At 39.3% G+C, this 15,970-nt stretch overlaps 2 protein-coding genes across 4 annotated transcripts; both read right to left on the minus strand.

Annotated features, from left to right (window-relative positions):
- Positions 1 to 869: 869 nt before the first annotated feature.
- krt1-c5 (keratin, type 1, gene c5) lies at positions 870 to 6,044 on the minus strand. 3 transcript variants are annotated; one of them, XM_027025547.2, is made up of 10 exons: positions 5,964 to 6,044; positions 5,308 to 5,753; positions 5,106 to 5,188; positions 4,738 to 4,894; positions 3,621 to 3,785; positions 3,331 to 3,456; positions 2,503 to 2,720; positions 2,379 to 2,404; positions 2,119 to 2,271; positions 870 to 1,690 (listed from the first exon to the last, which is right to left on the minus strand). In XM_027025547.2, exons 2-9 carry the CDS (start codon positions 5,701 to 5,703, stop codon positions 2,156 to 2,158), a joined length of 1,287 nt encoding a protein of 428 aa, XP_026881348.2. In that variant the 5' UTR covers positions 5,704 to 5,753; positions 5,964 to 6,044; the 3' UTR covers positions 870 to 1,690; positions 2,119 to 2,155. The 3 variants fall into 3 exon arrangements, with proteins under 3 accessions (XP_026881348.2, XP_026881349.2, XP_026881346.2); XM_027025548.2 differs by lacking the exon at positions 870 to 1,690 and having other exon boundaries at positions 2,022 to 2,271; positions 5,434 to 5,753; XM_027025545.2 differs by lacking the exon at positions 870 to 1,690 and having other exon boundaries at positions 2,022 to 2,271.
- A 2,493-nt stretch (positions 6,045 to 8,537) lies between these two features.
- Positions 8,538 to 15,886, minus strand: si:ch211-236k19.2 (LIM/homeobox protein Lhx6). Its single transcript, XM_035529990.1, has 9 exons — positions 15,790 to 15,886; positions 14,678 to 14,755; positions 10,957 to 11,015; positions 10,563 to 10,684; positions 9,735 to 9,919; positions 9,365 to 9,495; positions 9,064 to 9,159; positions 8,786 to 8,893; positions 8,538 to 8,579 (listed from the first exon to the last, which is right to left on the minus strand). The coding sequence occupies exons 1-9, from the start codon at positions 15,884 to 15,886 to the stop codon at positions 8,538 to 8,540; spliced, it is 918 nt and encodes a 305-aa protein (XP_035385883.1).
- Positions 15,887 to 15,970: the final 84 nt, after the last annotated feature.

Consider the following 15,970-nt stretch of genomic DNA (forward strand, 5'->3'; position numbering starts at 1 on the left):
TTTTTCTGTCCTTGAAGGTTTCCTTTTTTTGTCTAGCCCTAGTCTGCCTTTGTCTGTTTATTTGCCTTTCTGTTGCTGACCTTTGCCTGCTCTAGTTTTTTGGCTGTCCTATTATTAAACCTTTTTGATCATTTTTATAAACTTCTGCACTCAAGCCCGACAGAACCTTAGCTGAAACTCATTCATGTGTTGTCTCCGCCTGTACAGAATAGTTGCACTCGCCGTCAGCCACGTGTACTTAATATGCCATTGTCTGTAGTGTGTGCTAATGTGTGTCCAGTTAGTTTTTTGCTATTTTTTGACAGGAATGAGAAGGAAGTCGTCTTAGACTGCTCGTGTGTTTAGCAAAAATTGTGAAGTAAACATTCAAAATCTAAATTTCGAATCTTGAACTATATCATTCACCCTTCCCCTTAAAAGTCGGTTTCATCTATGCATATTGAGATTTTGGCATTAAGTGTGTGGCAATTTCACTGAAACATCTTTCTTTCTTTGGTTGAATGGTTTTGCCTAAGGCTGTACAAATGTCACAACTTATGCAGTCAAAGAAGGCTTTCACATTTTGTCATCTACACAAAGGGGTTTTGCAAAGACAAATCTTTGGAGTACATACATACGTTACATTAGATCCAGGTTTAGCGTGCACAATTCAAAACACCCATGCAGTGTGGTATTGAACATCACTCCATACAACATACATACACAAAGTTAATCCCTCCAGTTTTTCAGTACTTAGAGCTGGACTTTTATTAACAGTGTTAATAATTTATTATTATTGTTCATGATTAATTTGCTTTAATAATTTGCACTTTTCATTTTATGTACATGAGTAGTTTTCATATTTCCTCTGCATGGGTATGATCTTACAGCTGGTCTGAGATGCTAATTAATTAAGTAAATAAGTAAGTAAGGAATATTTTGCTCTTGCTAGACCCCAAAATTGGATTGCTTGTTATGGTTTTATAAAAACTAAAATAATACAATTTTCCCTTTATATCCTAAAATAGTAAAATATGTATTTCAACCTCATGATATTTGCTGAAAGTAGTACATTGTTATTCTTTCTATGTAGACCTAAAACGGCATGATAATCATGAGACTTTAACTATGGATAAACTCTGTTTTAAGGGCTTAGCTGTTTTTGATGTTCAGCCATGCAGTCTGTAAAGTATATCATAAAAATTATTTCTGTGCATCTTGTGTCATACAGGCACTACTGCAATGTTATAAATGTTCATATCACATAAGTTGACCCAGAAACACACTAGAATCTTAGGTCACTAATTTTGTAACCTTTTTATCACCCTGCATGACTGACAGGGAGGACTTTGAGCTAGTGTTATAAATCCACTATTCAGTAAAATCACTATTGTGGCCACCAAACAAAAAAGCTTGTTCGACAACTCGTTGGTGTAGGGAGGGGATGAGGAAAGTCTTTCCTTCACAAGTCCCAAAGGAGCTGCCATCTGAAACCACTGTGCTTTAGTGTCAGGGCTGGCTTTTTCAGCCTGTTCTCACAGAGCTGCTGAGGCTTGGTGTCTCTCTGCCTCAACTGCACTGCACAACAGTGAATTCTAACATCACATGATATGGAAAAGCAAATGGTTTTGTCCTGAGATTTGTTTAATTGTGCCTTTCTGCTACACTTAAATGAGCCGCACTAGGATTACTCTCCCCTGACAAATCGAACCTGTAAAGAAGAAAAAAAAACAACACTGTAAACACTGACATCACTGATATAGATACCATAGGTCTCAGGGGAAATATTTTCTGCATATCATTAACCACAAATAAAGCTGTTTCTCTATACAACAGTAATTCACACTGAAAATGAGACACACAACACACCCATCTCAAACATGCTTGTGTTTATTTATTTTGCAGGCAGTAGCAAATGATTGACCTTTACTGAGTATCGACTGCATCCAATATGATACTTTTAACTTCAGCTTGATCATGTGGAAACCCGTTTCAGAAATACATTTACTGAGCCTAATGTTGCGAAATCAGATTCAGAAACAGTTGGGTGTAGGGTGTCTAATATGTCCAGTGTTTGTGCATTTCATTCCCATCATAAAGTGGTGGATATACATGGAGATGTAGCAGGGGAAGGCTTACTATCACTGACGGAGCAGAAGCGACGGAGGTGTCTGACTCACTTCTTGCGGTCCTCAATCTGCTCCACCTCACTGCACTCGTCCACCACTTTGCCATTGATCATAGTCTGGGTGACCACCTTCACAATCTTCCGTGTTCTTACCTCAGGTTCTTCTTCAAAAACGACAGAGAAATCTTTATGATTGGATGCCAAAATGTTTACACAGAGCTAGTACAAGGTAATGATGGTACAAAAGAGCTGCTAGATATAGATGACTCACTTTTAGGTGCTGGAATCTCTTTTACCCTAAAGCATAAAATGAAAATGGATGTAAATTACGTGTCAGGGAAATTTCAGCTGCAGACCATCCCTGCCTTGATCTACATTTGTCCACAAGTACTTACACCTCCTCTCCTTCCAGCAGTCTCCTGTAGGTGGCGATCTCCAGCTCCAGGTTCTGCTTGACACGCAGCAGCTGTTCGTAATCAGTCTTCGTGCGCTGCATGTCCAGGCGGAGCTGCGAGAGCTCGTCCTCCAGCTGCACCAGTGTCCCCTGCATGTGCTCCATCTCAAGGGTGTACTTATGGTTCGTCTCACCCAGGTTCACCTCCAGGACACCCACCTGGAGAGAGCCATGGGGTGTGACAGTATGTGACACTAAAGGTTTATCGGACAACACAGAGGTCACATTTTGAACGAGCTTTAACTACTTCCTTTAGAAGGAAGTTACTATGTTCAATATCTGGTATCTAGAAAGCAAAGGCTATAGTGAAATGTCCTAATAAGCTTTCTATATGTTTCCAGAAAAACCCTGACTGCATTTTCTAGTTCAGATGACAAAGATAAAAATCTATGTCTTATATGATGGGTTTATACACTACCACAATCTGTAATCTTCATTCATTCATCATTCATTCATTTATTCAGAACCATGCTGAGACAGACATGCTTAGTTTCTGTCTGTGTGCACAACAGTGCAAACAGCAGATGCAGTACCCTGCCGCTTCCGAGGCTGCTAAAGAAGGTGTAGACATGGTCGTGGCATGCTGTATAGACACAGACTGATTGCTGGAAAAAACCCGTCTCATAATTTTCAACTATTTTGCAGGCTTTGATGCAAACAGCTGAAATTATACCAAGTCGCAGTGCGACTCTTTTTTTACTTTCTCTTTTTGCGTTTGTGCATTTGCACTGTTCTTTCCTCAGTCAAGGTCAACTGTAATGGGGATTACCTGCTTCCGCAGGCTGTCCAGCTCCACCTCCAAGCCTTGCAGGAAGCGACGTCTCTCACTGAGCTCGCTCCGAGCACACCGCAGGGCCTCGTTACTCTCCTTCACCTCCGACTGCACTGTCTCCAGCTGACCCCCGTACACAGACACCAAGTTAAAACAGCAACCTAGTAACCTTTTAATGTACTCACTGACTGTACCTCCATGGGCATAAATACTGTAACCAAAAATGAGGTGAGCCGTTGACATGCATAGCCTGTATGATGAACCAGTCAAAGGTCATTACTACCGACCTTCTTCAAGTACCATATCTCGGCGTCCTCTTTGTTCTTGCGAGCAATGCCCTCGTACTGGGTCCTCAGATCAGCCATGATGGCTCCCAGGTCTGGTCCCTGAGCTGCGTCCACCTCCACATTCACCTGCTCGTTGGCCAAACGTGTCTTCAGTGCACTCAACTCCTACACAGAGCATTGGGTTCAAAGTTTAATAATGCATAGGGTGGACAGGACTTTCAGCTTCAGAGACTGACAACTCATATGCCATAGAGCAGGGCTTTTTGTATTGCATTTTATTTTGTACCATGGCACTTGGTATGATGTGTAAGTATACTAACTCACACAATCTGGCTCTGAGGTATTGCAGTCAAGTGTACATACATATAGACTTTCGAATATGTTGAGATTGCAAATAACCACACAAGCAGTGCATTGTCCTATATAAGAAATTACATTATTATAAAGTGCCATTTAAAGATTTACAGGTCAGAATAAGATAATTAATAAAAATAGAAAAATATAAGATGACAATGTACTCAAGATACAGGACTTTGTCCGGCATCTGACTTCAGAGTAGTGCCAACTGTGGTGGATAAGAACTTTACAATCTTTACAATCTGTTTGTAACAGTGAAATAAATGTATGGCTGCCTATTGGGTCTAGCTATATGAGCAAACATCCTGCCCTGCTGTGCTGTCGTGTGTTGCTATCTATAAGTAATCTTGACGAAATGTTCACTTTGTCAGGCACCATGCCTGTGGAAACACACCCATCCTTCAGGTTCAGACTCACTCACATGCTGTGCGAGCATGCGTGCGTGCGTGTGTGTGTGTGTGTGTGTGTGTGTGTTTCATTCTAGCAGCCCACAGGAAAGATGATGGATTGGGTGTTTCCATTTATAACAGGCATCAACAGCTCCACATCTGTCACTGCTTTCACTTTCAGGCAGACATATGTACAGTATATTTCCCACATGCTGATAACACACACTCATTGGCAGAATATAAGCAAGTCTCTATTATTGCACAATGAAAATGAATTTAATAGCTTTGCAGTTATTTAATGCTGTGTCAACTGACTAGTTTGTAGGCCATCACATGAAGCAGTGATATAATCATTTATTAAATGATGTCACCTCATTGTGGTTTTTCTTCAGGAAGTACAGCTCCTCTTTCAAACTGTCCAGATCTCCTCGGAGGGTTGTTATCATCTGATCGTGGTCTGATTTCGCCCTGCGCAGTGCAACACAGTCCCTCTCCACTGACTGACACAGAGCTGCCTCTGCCTCCCATCTACAACACACACAACACACACACACAAACCATCAGGGACTTTCCAGGGACACCATTTCTTTTAAATCTTTTCATGGCCAGTGCCATGAAAAAGAACATTGCACAACTAAGGTAATTGGACCACAATATACAGTACTATCTTCAAAGATCTACACATCAGTTACAACAACAAAGAATAACTCTTGGCCCCAGAGGCTTGTGAGAGACTCACTTGACCCTGAAGTCATCTGCAGCCAACTTTGCATTGTCAATTTCCAGCATAATGCGTGCATTCTCCAGAGACCTCTTCCTTACCTGAAGAGCACAGGAATAAGTTCAGTCTGGGTTTTATATGTGTGTGTGTGTGTGTGTGTGTGTGTGTGTGTGTGTATTTATATTATAGCATTGTTTTTAGATAAGAAAAGGGCAAAAACCTCTTCAGCAATAGCATGTGCCTGAACCATCATGCTTTCAATGTTGTGATCTTTAGGTGCTTTTTCCATCATTAGTTGCTTGATCTTAAGCTCCAGGTCAGCATTGGACTTCTCCAGCGAGCGCACCTTATTGAGATAACTGGCCAGTCGGTCGTTCAGACCCTGCATGGTCTCTTTCTCGCTGGCACCCACCGAGAGACCATTCAGAGAGAGGTTGCTCAAGATGTTCAGGCCATTACCCACAGAAGCAGATCGGGAGAGCGATAGCGTGCTTGCTGACGAGAGGGATACTGGAGCTTTAGAACGGCCCCTATTCCCGCCATCTCGCACAGAGAAACTCGAGAAGGAAGGCTGGCAGCCCACTGAAGACGCACGCACGGAAAAGCTAGAGGTCATGATGGCAGCGGTGGAAACAGGGTGACTGTACTACAGTATGTAGTGTGACTCTGGAACGAAGTAAATACAACGAAATTAGGGAACAAATCACATGCACCACTTGCCTTTAGCAGTTAACGAACAATTTGCCTTTTGCCGGGATTGTGGCAGACACTTCTCCAAAAAAGTACAACTCTAAAAAAAAAAGTACATTCATTAGCACCTATAACAAAAGTGAAACAAGCTGGGATAAAAAAAAAAAAAATAGATATTGTACTTACGTTGATGTTTTCCAAATAATGGACACAATCTGTGTTTGACTTAGACTGTCTTCGAGCTGGTGTCATTTATATAGGTCTGACCGTTCAGGTGAGTCAGGGCGTTTGTGAGAAGACTGATGCTGGGTTTTGATTGGCTATCCATGACCAGCCAACCACATTATTACAGGCTTGCACACTGTCATTTGTACAAGGTCTTGATTCCAGGAACAGATTCACAGATCCCTAAACACAATGTTATTTGTACTAAACAACTACTAAGACTTCCTCAGTGCCATAAGTCACTCAAAAGCACTGAAAGAAGTTTCAAAAACAAATAGAAAATCACAGACTGTATGAAAGACAGATCAAATGAAAGTCCCTAATATTCTGTAAAAGGACACGTTAGCATTTCAAAGTGCTCAAAAAATGTATGATCCATTTACAATTTCGTTGGCACTGGAAAATAGCAGACAGTGCAATATATCTAGTTTATCTACAGGCATTTCTGCTTTTACAACCGAGAGAATTGAGAATATAAAATTAATTCTTCACTTCAACTTGAATATGATAAAAGGATAGGAATAATAAATACTTTACTTGGAATATCACAACTGGCTAATAAAAACATGAACTCAAAAATAGATTTGTGCCCTCTACACTGACTCAAAGACACTGAGCAGGTGGAGATAAGGAAGCAACCCATCACAGCACCAACTACAAGAAGTATATGTCTGCTCAGGTTTGTGTGTACTGTTATGCAGATCCCGTTTTGTCAATCTTGCATAACCAGTTTAACACACTGGAAGTTTCGCCTTGGTTCTACCAAGAGAACTTGTCCAGTTTCATATGCAGTGACGCCATGGAGGTAAGCTAGGTTAACCTGAAACTGGAGAACTCCACACTGCAACAGGCCTTTGCCGCCAGTGCTAGCCAGAAGGAAGCTGAAACAATGGACAGGAAGAAAGAGCAGAAAGGCAAAACCCCTGAGAAATTGGCACAGTCTGTGATGGGAGCTGTTTGTCTGACTCACTCAGATCAGTGCCTGATTCTTGATTCCATCCTCTATTGTCATAGCATGTGTAACACACCTCTTGCCTTTTAGCCACAGGTGAGAGAATATTCACAGTGGCAATAAGGAGAGACTGTGAATAAATGATGGCATATTTAATTTGTTTTAACTTCCATTCTATAAATGTTGAATGCATAATGCCTAAAATGTACTGTAAAGCTCTCTTACAATGCTTATTATGAACTACAATAACCAAATTAATCGCTGTTATGTACCCAGGGTAGGTTTTCTCTTGGATATACAGCCATGTAAATAGCACTTTGCAGTTCAGGCTGTTAGCGACATCATGTGGGAGAAAAGTGCAAGCGTACAACATCACTAAAATTCAAACCGACATAATTCTGTTTTACGCATCTCTCAATGAGCTGTGGGTAATGTACTCTTACAGTCTAGGAATTTGAGATAACGCACGTTCAGTTTAAATACCCAGTCTAGGCGAGAAACATCCCTTTCACACACCCCTTTCATTAATGTCCATTACACAAGGAATATCGCAGGTTTTGTATATTTTGAGAGGAACTAAAACAAGTTGTGACCGTAATAACGCATGTATGCCACATTTGCGAAGCCCTACATTAAATTCACTTAAAGTAAGTCACTGAGGATTTATTTCTAAGAAAGAATGAGATCCAAACTTGGGTACTGCTAGTTAGAGAGAGGTAACTTTAGATACTAATAATGCATATCATATTTTGTGCCTTAGTTGAAAAAAACAAAAAACAAACAATGATTAGTACAAATGAAGTAGCTTCTCATAATGTCACTGACCTATTTTATTTTGAGTCATTCAGTTTATGACAGAGTGCTGAGGACGTACAGATTTTAAACCATTTTCTCTGAATGTTTCAGAAGACAAATTACCCCCAAATGAGTGGGAGTGTCTGGTCACTTTGTCATTTTCCAAAGCTGTAATGTCACTGCAGGTCTAAGTGCAGACTAATCAATACAACGCTTTGAGAACATTTCAAGAGATGGACAGAGTGATCAATAAGGCCTGCTGAGTTTGGTGCCTGTTACGGTCACCACTGAATTGCTCACTGAGTGAACTGTATAATGGACATCATTATCTCACCTACTGGGTGAATTGCGATCTATTAATTGCGATCTATCTATTAAACACACAAAGCTGAAACTGAAGACCTTCAACCTAAAGCTTGATCATTACATACCAAAGAATACTGAAATGTCTTGGGAATTGTCTGTGAAACACTAAGCAGTTAGTAAAAGCATCTAAATTCTTTTAATTAACTGTACACATTCAATATTCTTAAACTGATGTGCAGCAGTTTAAGAATGTAAATATTGTATAATTACAGGAACCGCCAGTATTGCCAGCAAGAGATTCGTTTTACTGTTATTAAAAATTTATTGCAAATGTACACGTTGGATATAATCCTACAGTTGTCTATAAAGACATACTCACATTTTTTAAACTCATCACATTACAACATAGTAGTCAGACAGCACTGTAGCTATTCTAATACCCATCCTGTGCTACTGTGCATTGACGGATGACTGGGACTCCATCATGGAAACAGTCTGGACAGCTGTAGATGAGAATGATTGGTCTGTCAAAGGAGAAAAGATTAACAGAACTTTTTCACCATTTCAAAATATTTCTGATGTTTCCTTAAAATGCTTGCATAAAGTGTAGCTGGGATATAATGTGAGCTGTAAGGTATATAAGGCAGAGGGGGCTGAGGAGCTGTTTGAAAGTAAATAAGATAATAAATAATCATTATTTAAAAGATAATAAATAAGTAAATAAACAGACTTGCTGCGCTCCCTCGGGTCTGCTGAAAGCCAAGAGGTGCAACTCATGCAGAAGTGGAGTGGTGACAGGATGCTTCTTCTGTCTCGCTCGACAATTTTGAAACCAAACCTGTAAAAGTTTCAATAATGTATTTCTTTTTTGCCACTCTTAATTACATAAAGCAGAACTGAATAATTATTATTGCAGAATAATTTATTAAAAATGAAAGATTTGACCTAGAATAGATCATCTCCAACATGTGCATGTGTGTTACAGGTGACAGCCTGCTGTTGCTTCACCTGTATAACTCTTCGGCTCAGTCCAGTCATACGTGCCAGTTTCTGCAAAGTCTGGGCATCGGGGTTGTTATCCTGGGTGAACTGCATCTGCATGAGCTGGGCAGCACAGGATAAGCCCCATGACCTACTCATCTGTCCGAAATCAATCTGAGTACCTTTAGATATTAGTAGGAATACCTGTAAGATTAGTAGGGTATCTGAAATATAAGGTAGGGTTCCTGCAAATATTACTGGGGTACCTGTAATATTAGTAGGGTAAGAGACCAGTAAGAGTAGTAGAGTACCTATATTAGTAGGATACCTGTAGCTGCTCTGTGGTGAATGCAGTGCGCGCTCTTTTGAAAGGCTTTGACAGGCAGTCTGAAAGCAGAACCGTCTCCAAACTTGTCCCATCTCCAGAGGAAAACAAACAAACAAAAAAAATGACAAACACTTTCTCCATGTATCCATCTTAAATCTCCTCCCTTAAAGGTACAGCAAGCCTGCTGCTTGAATGTCACATTAGAATCACTTATACTGAAAAACATTAGATAAAAAACGTGGGACATTTGAATAATCTAAGTTTAATACATTTGTGTACTTAGTGTGAAAACACAATTAACTAGGGCTGATTCTCTGCTAGAGCTCTACACATTGTTATTATTGGAACTCACTGTGCTCTGATACCACACTCCCGTAGTGCATGCGGCACAGTACCCTGCTGTCCACCAAGCCAAACTCTTCTCCTGTTGAGAGCTGCCTTTTGCAAGAGAAGCACACAAAGCAGGCGAGGTGGAAGGTGTAGCTCCTAGCCCGACGCACCCAGTCACAGGTGTTGATCTGGTGATCGCACCAGGCACACCTTATGCCGAAGGTACTAAAAGACAAATCAAACCTTGGTGGACTTTTCATTATTATCTGACATGATGTTATTGCTAAAGTGTTTTTTTCTTACAAAAAGAAAAATAAATCTTATTTTTAAATGTTTAAAAGCACATTCAGTTCAAAATAAGAGGCATTTGTGTGTTGTCGTTGTTATATGTTCTGTGTTCCTGTGTTGTCACAGGAATAAGATGTAATGTGACACATTTTTAAAGAATATTTCCTATTCACATTATGCTGGTGCATTTCCTATTCACATTATGCTGGTGAATTACCATTTGGCTTTGACATCAGTGCAAACTAAACGTGTTGCCATTTTAGCTGTTTTGAAAACTGCCCTGCATTCCATTCTATTCATCTGATCTATAAGGTGACTTGATCCCTTGCAATAATTTTCCTCATTTAATAATTGAGAAATAATAACACTCCCTGTTGTTGTCATAAATTATCTGAAGTAGCTTTAATGCAAAATGCAGAGCAGTGTTTTCTGGATAATAAAGAATAGCTGCTTTGAATAACCATTACCTAACAATTTATTCAATAATTATATACATTTATGGTGTTAAAAAATATTTTTAAAAATTAAACACATGTAATACCAAAATCATGCTCATACCAGAATTTTAAACCCAACTCACCTTTCATAGTCCAGTTTACAGAAGACCTCCTGATTCCTGATGTAGCAGGTGCTGTGTTGATGCAAAGCAATTCTGCACACTGAGCATTGCAGACATTTCACATGCCAAGTTAAGTTATTCACCTGAGAGAAAGAAAAACAGGATTTGTTCTCTTCTATTTCAGAAAGCAGTTATTAAAACAATGACAAAAATACGTGTGGACCTTTCCCTTGTGCTACTACTGCATTGTGATACAACTATAGAAATACTAAAAGCAACTATATCAGCAACAACGATAATAAACCTTATTCAATTTCATCAGTATTAAATATTAAATCTTATTTTAACTTTTTCTACAGAAATTCAGTGGTTGCATTTGATGCAATTTAAATTTTTTGATTATCATCAAGAGCACCTTTAATAAATATTTGTCCCGAATTTCAAGGGTGCATTGCGCGCAGATAGACGATTCTGGAGATAGACTCGAATGCGTCTCGTTTTTCAAACATTGCTCCGTTCGACTTGGTCCACTTGATGTTGACTATATGAAAAAAATAGAAATAATATAAAATATAAAAAAGAAATAATAATAATAAACACTAAAATAAATTTTGTTCTGTTCTCGTTCAATTTGTGTTTGCAAAAAATGTAACTATATATTTTTTACTCATAAGATTTTGAATACATTATTAACCAGTCTATAAAAACACAGTGGTAACACCAATAATGATTTTTTTTTTAAATCATAAAATAAGTGAAACTTTAGTAGAGTCTGCATTTTATCTGTTGCTAAAATAAATGACACATATTGTCCAGTTTAAACTCACCATTTCCATCTGTAAAAGCCTAACCTTCTTTTTGCGCTCTGCTTGGTCTGCCGCACTGTGGGCCACCTGATATCACCCCTGTTATAGGCCCCTAACAATGACAACTCTGTACCACTAAATCAAGAGGCTCTAATTATGTCAGAATTGTAATCGATGAAGCCGTGCTCTTAACCTGTAACTCTTGAAAATAATTATCTTACACCATCCGAACCAAAGACACGAATAACTCTCTGTTCCCTGCAATTAGTAATGACTTAAAATGCCCTTCTAAGGATGGAGTTAGAGTGTTAATCGCAGCTGTCCATCAAAAGGAACCAATACAGTCCTAAGAAGCGTAAATTTTGTCTAACAGCTATATGTGGAAATCCAAGATAACCTCACTTTCAACCATCTTTTGCATATTTTTTCATGTATTTTCTCATGTATTTTTTCCATTCTGAATAAGTTGTTGTTAGGCCCAGGGTCGAAGCACAAAATTCTGGAGGTCATTGTTCTTTTTTTTTTTTTTTTTTTTTAAAAGCTTCTCGTGGGTCTGGGGGAGATGGGGTTATTTTTCAGTTGTTTCAATTCTCACATGATATTTAATATTTTCAAAACAACGTGAAAATCTCAGCATCACTGGTCATTTGTTAATCTCAGCACCACTTGAGGTTTTTTCTTTTAAGCAAATTGTAAATGTTTTAGCACATCAATGCAAACAAGTAATATATGCATAATTAGCACACAAGGTCATAACACACATCATATATCTTGCTGGTCAAAGCTTGTGTTGCTTTTTAGATGAAAAGATATACTCTTTAAAACAAGTCGAATTTCCTTTATTTCCAATATGTAAGTTATGATATGCATGATGGTTCCTTCATTTGTCCAAATTGGTCAGCCATATATTCTATTGATATAATTTAAGTAAAGTTTCTCAGTTGCTTTGACCTAATTCTGAAATTATATTTTCAAAACCATATGTGAAAATTTCCATGCCTCTAAACAATGGTACAAAACAGATTGCAAGTTCTCATTTTTTAAGCAAACTGCAGATGTTTTAGCACATCTATGCAAATGAGTATGCCTAATTATGCACAATTAGCATACTTACTGAATGCCTATATCTTGCTGGTCAAAGCTGATTTGAATAGCTGTACTCTCCAAAACATGTAGAAATTTTTTTTTTCATTACACTGTGTGCACAGTTATTAGGCAGGTTTTTTGTTTGGTTTTTTTGAGGATTCATTCTATTATTGAACAACTACAGTTCTCTCAGTCAATCCAAAATGTTAATAAACCTTAAACCTGAATATTTAAGAAAGTAAAAGTGAGGCTTTCTTAGAAGAAATCTTTTGGCTTTCTTAGGAGAATATCTATGTGTGCATAATCATTGGACAACTATTAGTGTGCAAAATTGTGTAGCTAAATGAAAAACTTACATTTTCCCATCTCAGTTATTTATTTTCATCTGTTGAAGTGAAAATAATAGAGAAACAACTAAATTTACAAATAAACTTAAAAAGAAAATCAGTGACCAATATAGCCACCCTTCTTTTCAATAACAGTCAAAAGCCTTCCATTCATGGAGTCTGTCAGTTTCTTAATCTGTTAAGATTCCCAGACATTGTTCAGAGAGCTGTAATATTTTCCTTCACCACATTTCTCCCATTTAGGAAGGGTCCACCAGTGGCCTTTACTGGATAGCCATGTAGTGGAGTACTTTGATGCATGTGATGGAGCATTGTTCTGCATAAAAATCATGGTCTTCTTGAAAGATGCAGACTTTTTCCTGTACCACTGCTTGAAGAAAGTGTCTCCTAAAAACTGGCAGTAGGTTTGGGAGTTCATTTTGAGTCTACCTTCAACCCAAAAATGTCCAACTAGCTCATCTTTAATAATACCAGCTCATAGCAGTACCCCACCTCCACCTTGCTTGTGTCTGAGTAGAAGTGGAGCTCTGTGCCCGTTACTGATCCAGCCACGGGCCCGTTTATCTGGTCCGTCAAGAGTCACTCTCGTCTCATCAGTCCATAAAACATTTGAAAAATCTGTCTTCAGATATTTCTTGGCTCAATCTTGACATTTCACCTTATGTGTCTTGTTCAGTGGCGGTCAGGTTTCAGCCTTCCTTACCTTGGTCATGTCGCTGAGTACTGAACACCTTGTACTTCTGGGCACTCCAGGTAGGTTGCAGTTCTGGAATATGACAGCACTGGAGGATAACAGGTTCATGGTTGCTTCACATTTAAATGTTCTCAAATCTTTGGCAGTTAATTTGCATCTTTTTTTTCTCAACACATTTCTTGTGACCCTGTTGACTATTTGCAACAAAACACTTTATGGTTCTGTTATGACACCACAATATCTTATCCATTTTAAGAGTGCTGCATCACTCTGAAAGACTTTTTACCATTTGTGACTTTTTAGAATCAGTTAAACCTCTTTTTTAGCCCATTTTGCTTGAGGAAAAGAAGCTGTCTAATAATTATGCACACCTTTATATAGGGTGTTGATCTCCTTAGACCACACATTCCCTCATTACACAAATACACATCACCTGATATGCTTAAATTGAAAAAGCATTCAAGTTTTACAGCTTGGAAAATATGCATAAAAATGATATGGTCAAAATACTCTCTTGCCTAATAACTGTGCACACAATGTATGTGAGTCATCACATGCACAATAACTCATTTAGAGTTTTAGACATTACAAGAACTATAAATATAAATAATATATAGAATATATGGTTGAATGATCATGACTGGCCTGCTAGATGTATCTTGCATTTCAATAATGAATATGATGTTTCTCACATCTCAGAACAATCAAATACACATCCTCTTAGTTGACAGGCGCTACACATACGTATGGATATTGTCAAACATATGTGTAGAGCTTGACTGTGGCAGAACTGCTACAGTTTCTGAACATGGAGAAACCTAGCCAGGTATCCAATGAAGAGGACCACATGTCAGCTCATGGAAGAGGAGTAAGTGTTGTGGTGTAGTGACAGCAAGACAGCAGAACAGAGGAAAAGGTGGACAAAGATAGCTGCCCAGAGACAGGTCACAATTATCGATCGTGGAATTAGCCTTTAGCCGTACAATGGCAGAGACTTGTCAACAAGTGCAGCCTTCAAATATCCAAACATTCTACATAGAAAACAGACATGTTCTCACTCAATGCTGGAATTATTCATAACACAGTATTCCCTTTGCAGCAGTAGCTAAAGGTCCAATGCATTTATGAATCTCATGCTTTAGGAAATACACGAGACTCAATACATGAGCACATACACAGTAATGTGGTTTATGAATATGAATTTAAATGTTATAGGACTAGATGAGGATGTTATGCTGCTGGCAGAAGAGCAATTCTTAGACCTCACCAGGTGATCTACTGCTATGGAGACAAAACATCTAAACATTTTGAACACCTTCGCATACAGAATGGCAAAGGAACTTTTCATGCCAGAGTGTTTTTTCTTTTTTCTTTCTTTTCTTCTCTGTGTATAAGGGGAGGGGGACTTGTACTGCGAGTCGGTTCTCTTTCTCTGTCATACAGGGGACAGAACTCAATAAACGTTTTTCTACTCAGTGCATAAGGCTGTCTGTGTTTGTGCTCTCATTTTTCCACCAAAACTGGTCACTTTGAACCAGTTTCTAACAGTCTGGGTCAGAAGTGGGATACTGCGCAGGTAAGTGACAGTATTTAATGTGTCTTCTTCCTGCTCAGTATCTCTGTGCTTAAATTTGGTTTAAATTCAGTTTAGATGCGTTTTTGTCTCTAATAAGGCGGAAGAAGACTCGTCTATTGGCATGAGCTGAATTTTGTACTTATGCTGCCCGTTGAAAAGGCGGAAGGAAGAAGACTCATCTGTTGGCAGAAGCTGAATTTTGTGTACACTGTGTAATGATTGATCCTGCCTGAGACGTATTTAAATGCAATTTACTGTTTATTGGTGAACCTTCCCTCCTCTGTACCTATTTGAGAGCTCTTTGTATAGTTGTATACTGGTTGTGATTTTTGCTGGGTGACCCATGGGTTGCAGTGTTAGTTATGTAAAACCCCCAAAGGGGGAAACCCTGAAGGATTGGATGTTTCAGTGTGGTTTGGGCTCACATTGAGATCCAAACATTAACAGTCCACCCGAACAGCGAACCACTTTTTGCATTTATGTTTCAGGGTAGGCAATACACGTGGTGCCGGCTCCCCCAGGGCTCCCCCAGGGCTCCCCCAGGGCTCCCCCAGGGCTCCCACGGCTGTGTTCTCCACTGTTGTAAGAGACACATTGTTGTCCTGGGTCCCTCCAGAGGACTGTGGTGTTGTCAGTTACACAGGCGACATCCTCTTGTCATCAACAATGCAGGAGCGCTGCGTGATGGGGTTCCGCTCACTACTGAAACATCTGGCTTCATGTGAGTTTAAGGTTTCACCATCCAAGCTCCAGTGGTGCAAGCCGTCTGTCACATAACTGGGGTTCCTGCTGTCTGCTGGTGAATGCTGCCTCTCAGATGACTGTTGGGCAGTCATACGTGACATCCCTCTGCCCAGCACAAAACAAGCCATGCTGAGTTTCCTGGGTCTGGACATCTACTGCCACCAATGGGTGCCAGA

Source organism: Electrophorus electricus, chromosome 9 (assembly GCF_013358815.1).
Source record: "Electrophorus electricus isolate fEleEle1 chromosome 9, fEleEle1.pri, whole genome shotgun sequence".
In the NCBI taxonomy this organism is placed as follows: domain Eukaryota; kingdom Metazoa; phylum Chordata; class Actinopteri; order Gymnotiformes; family Gymnotidae; genus Electrophorus; species Electrophorus electricus.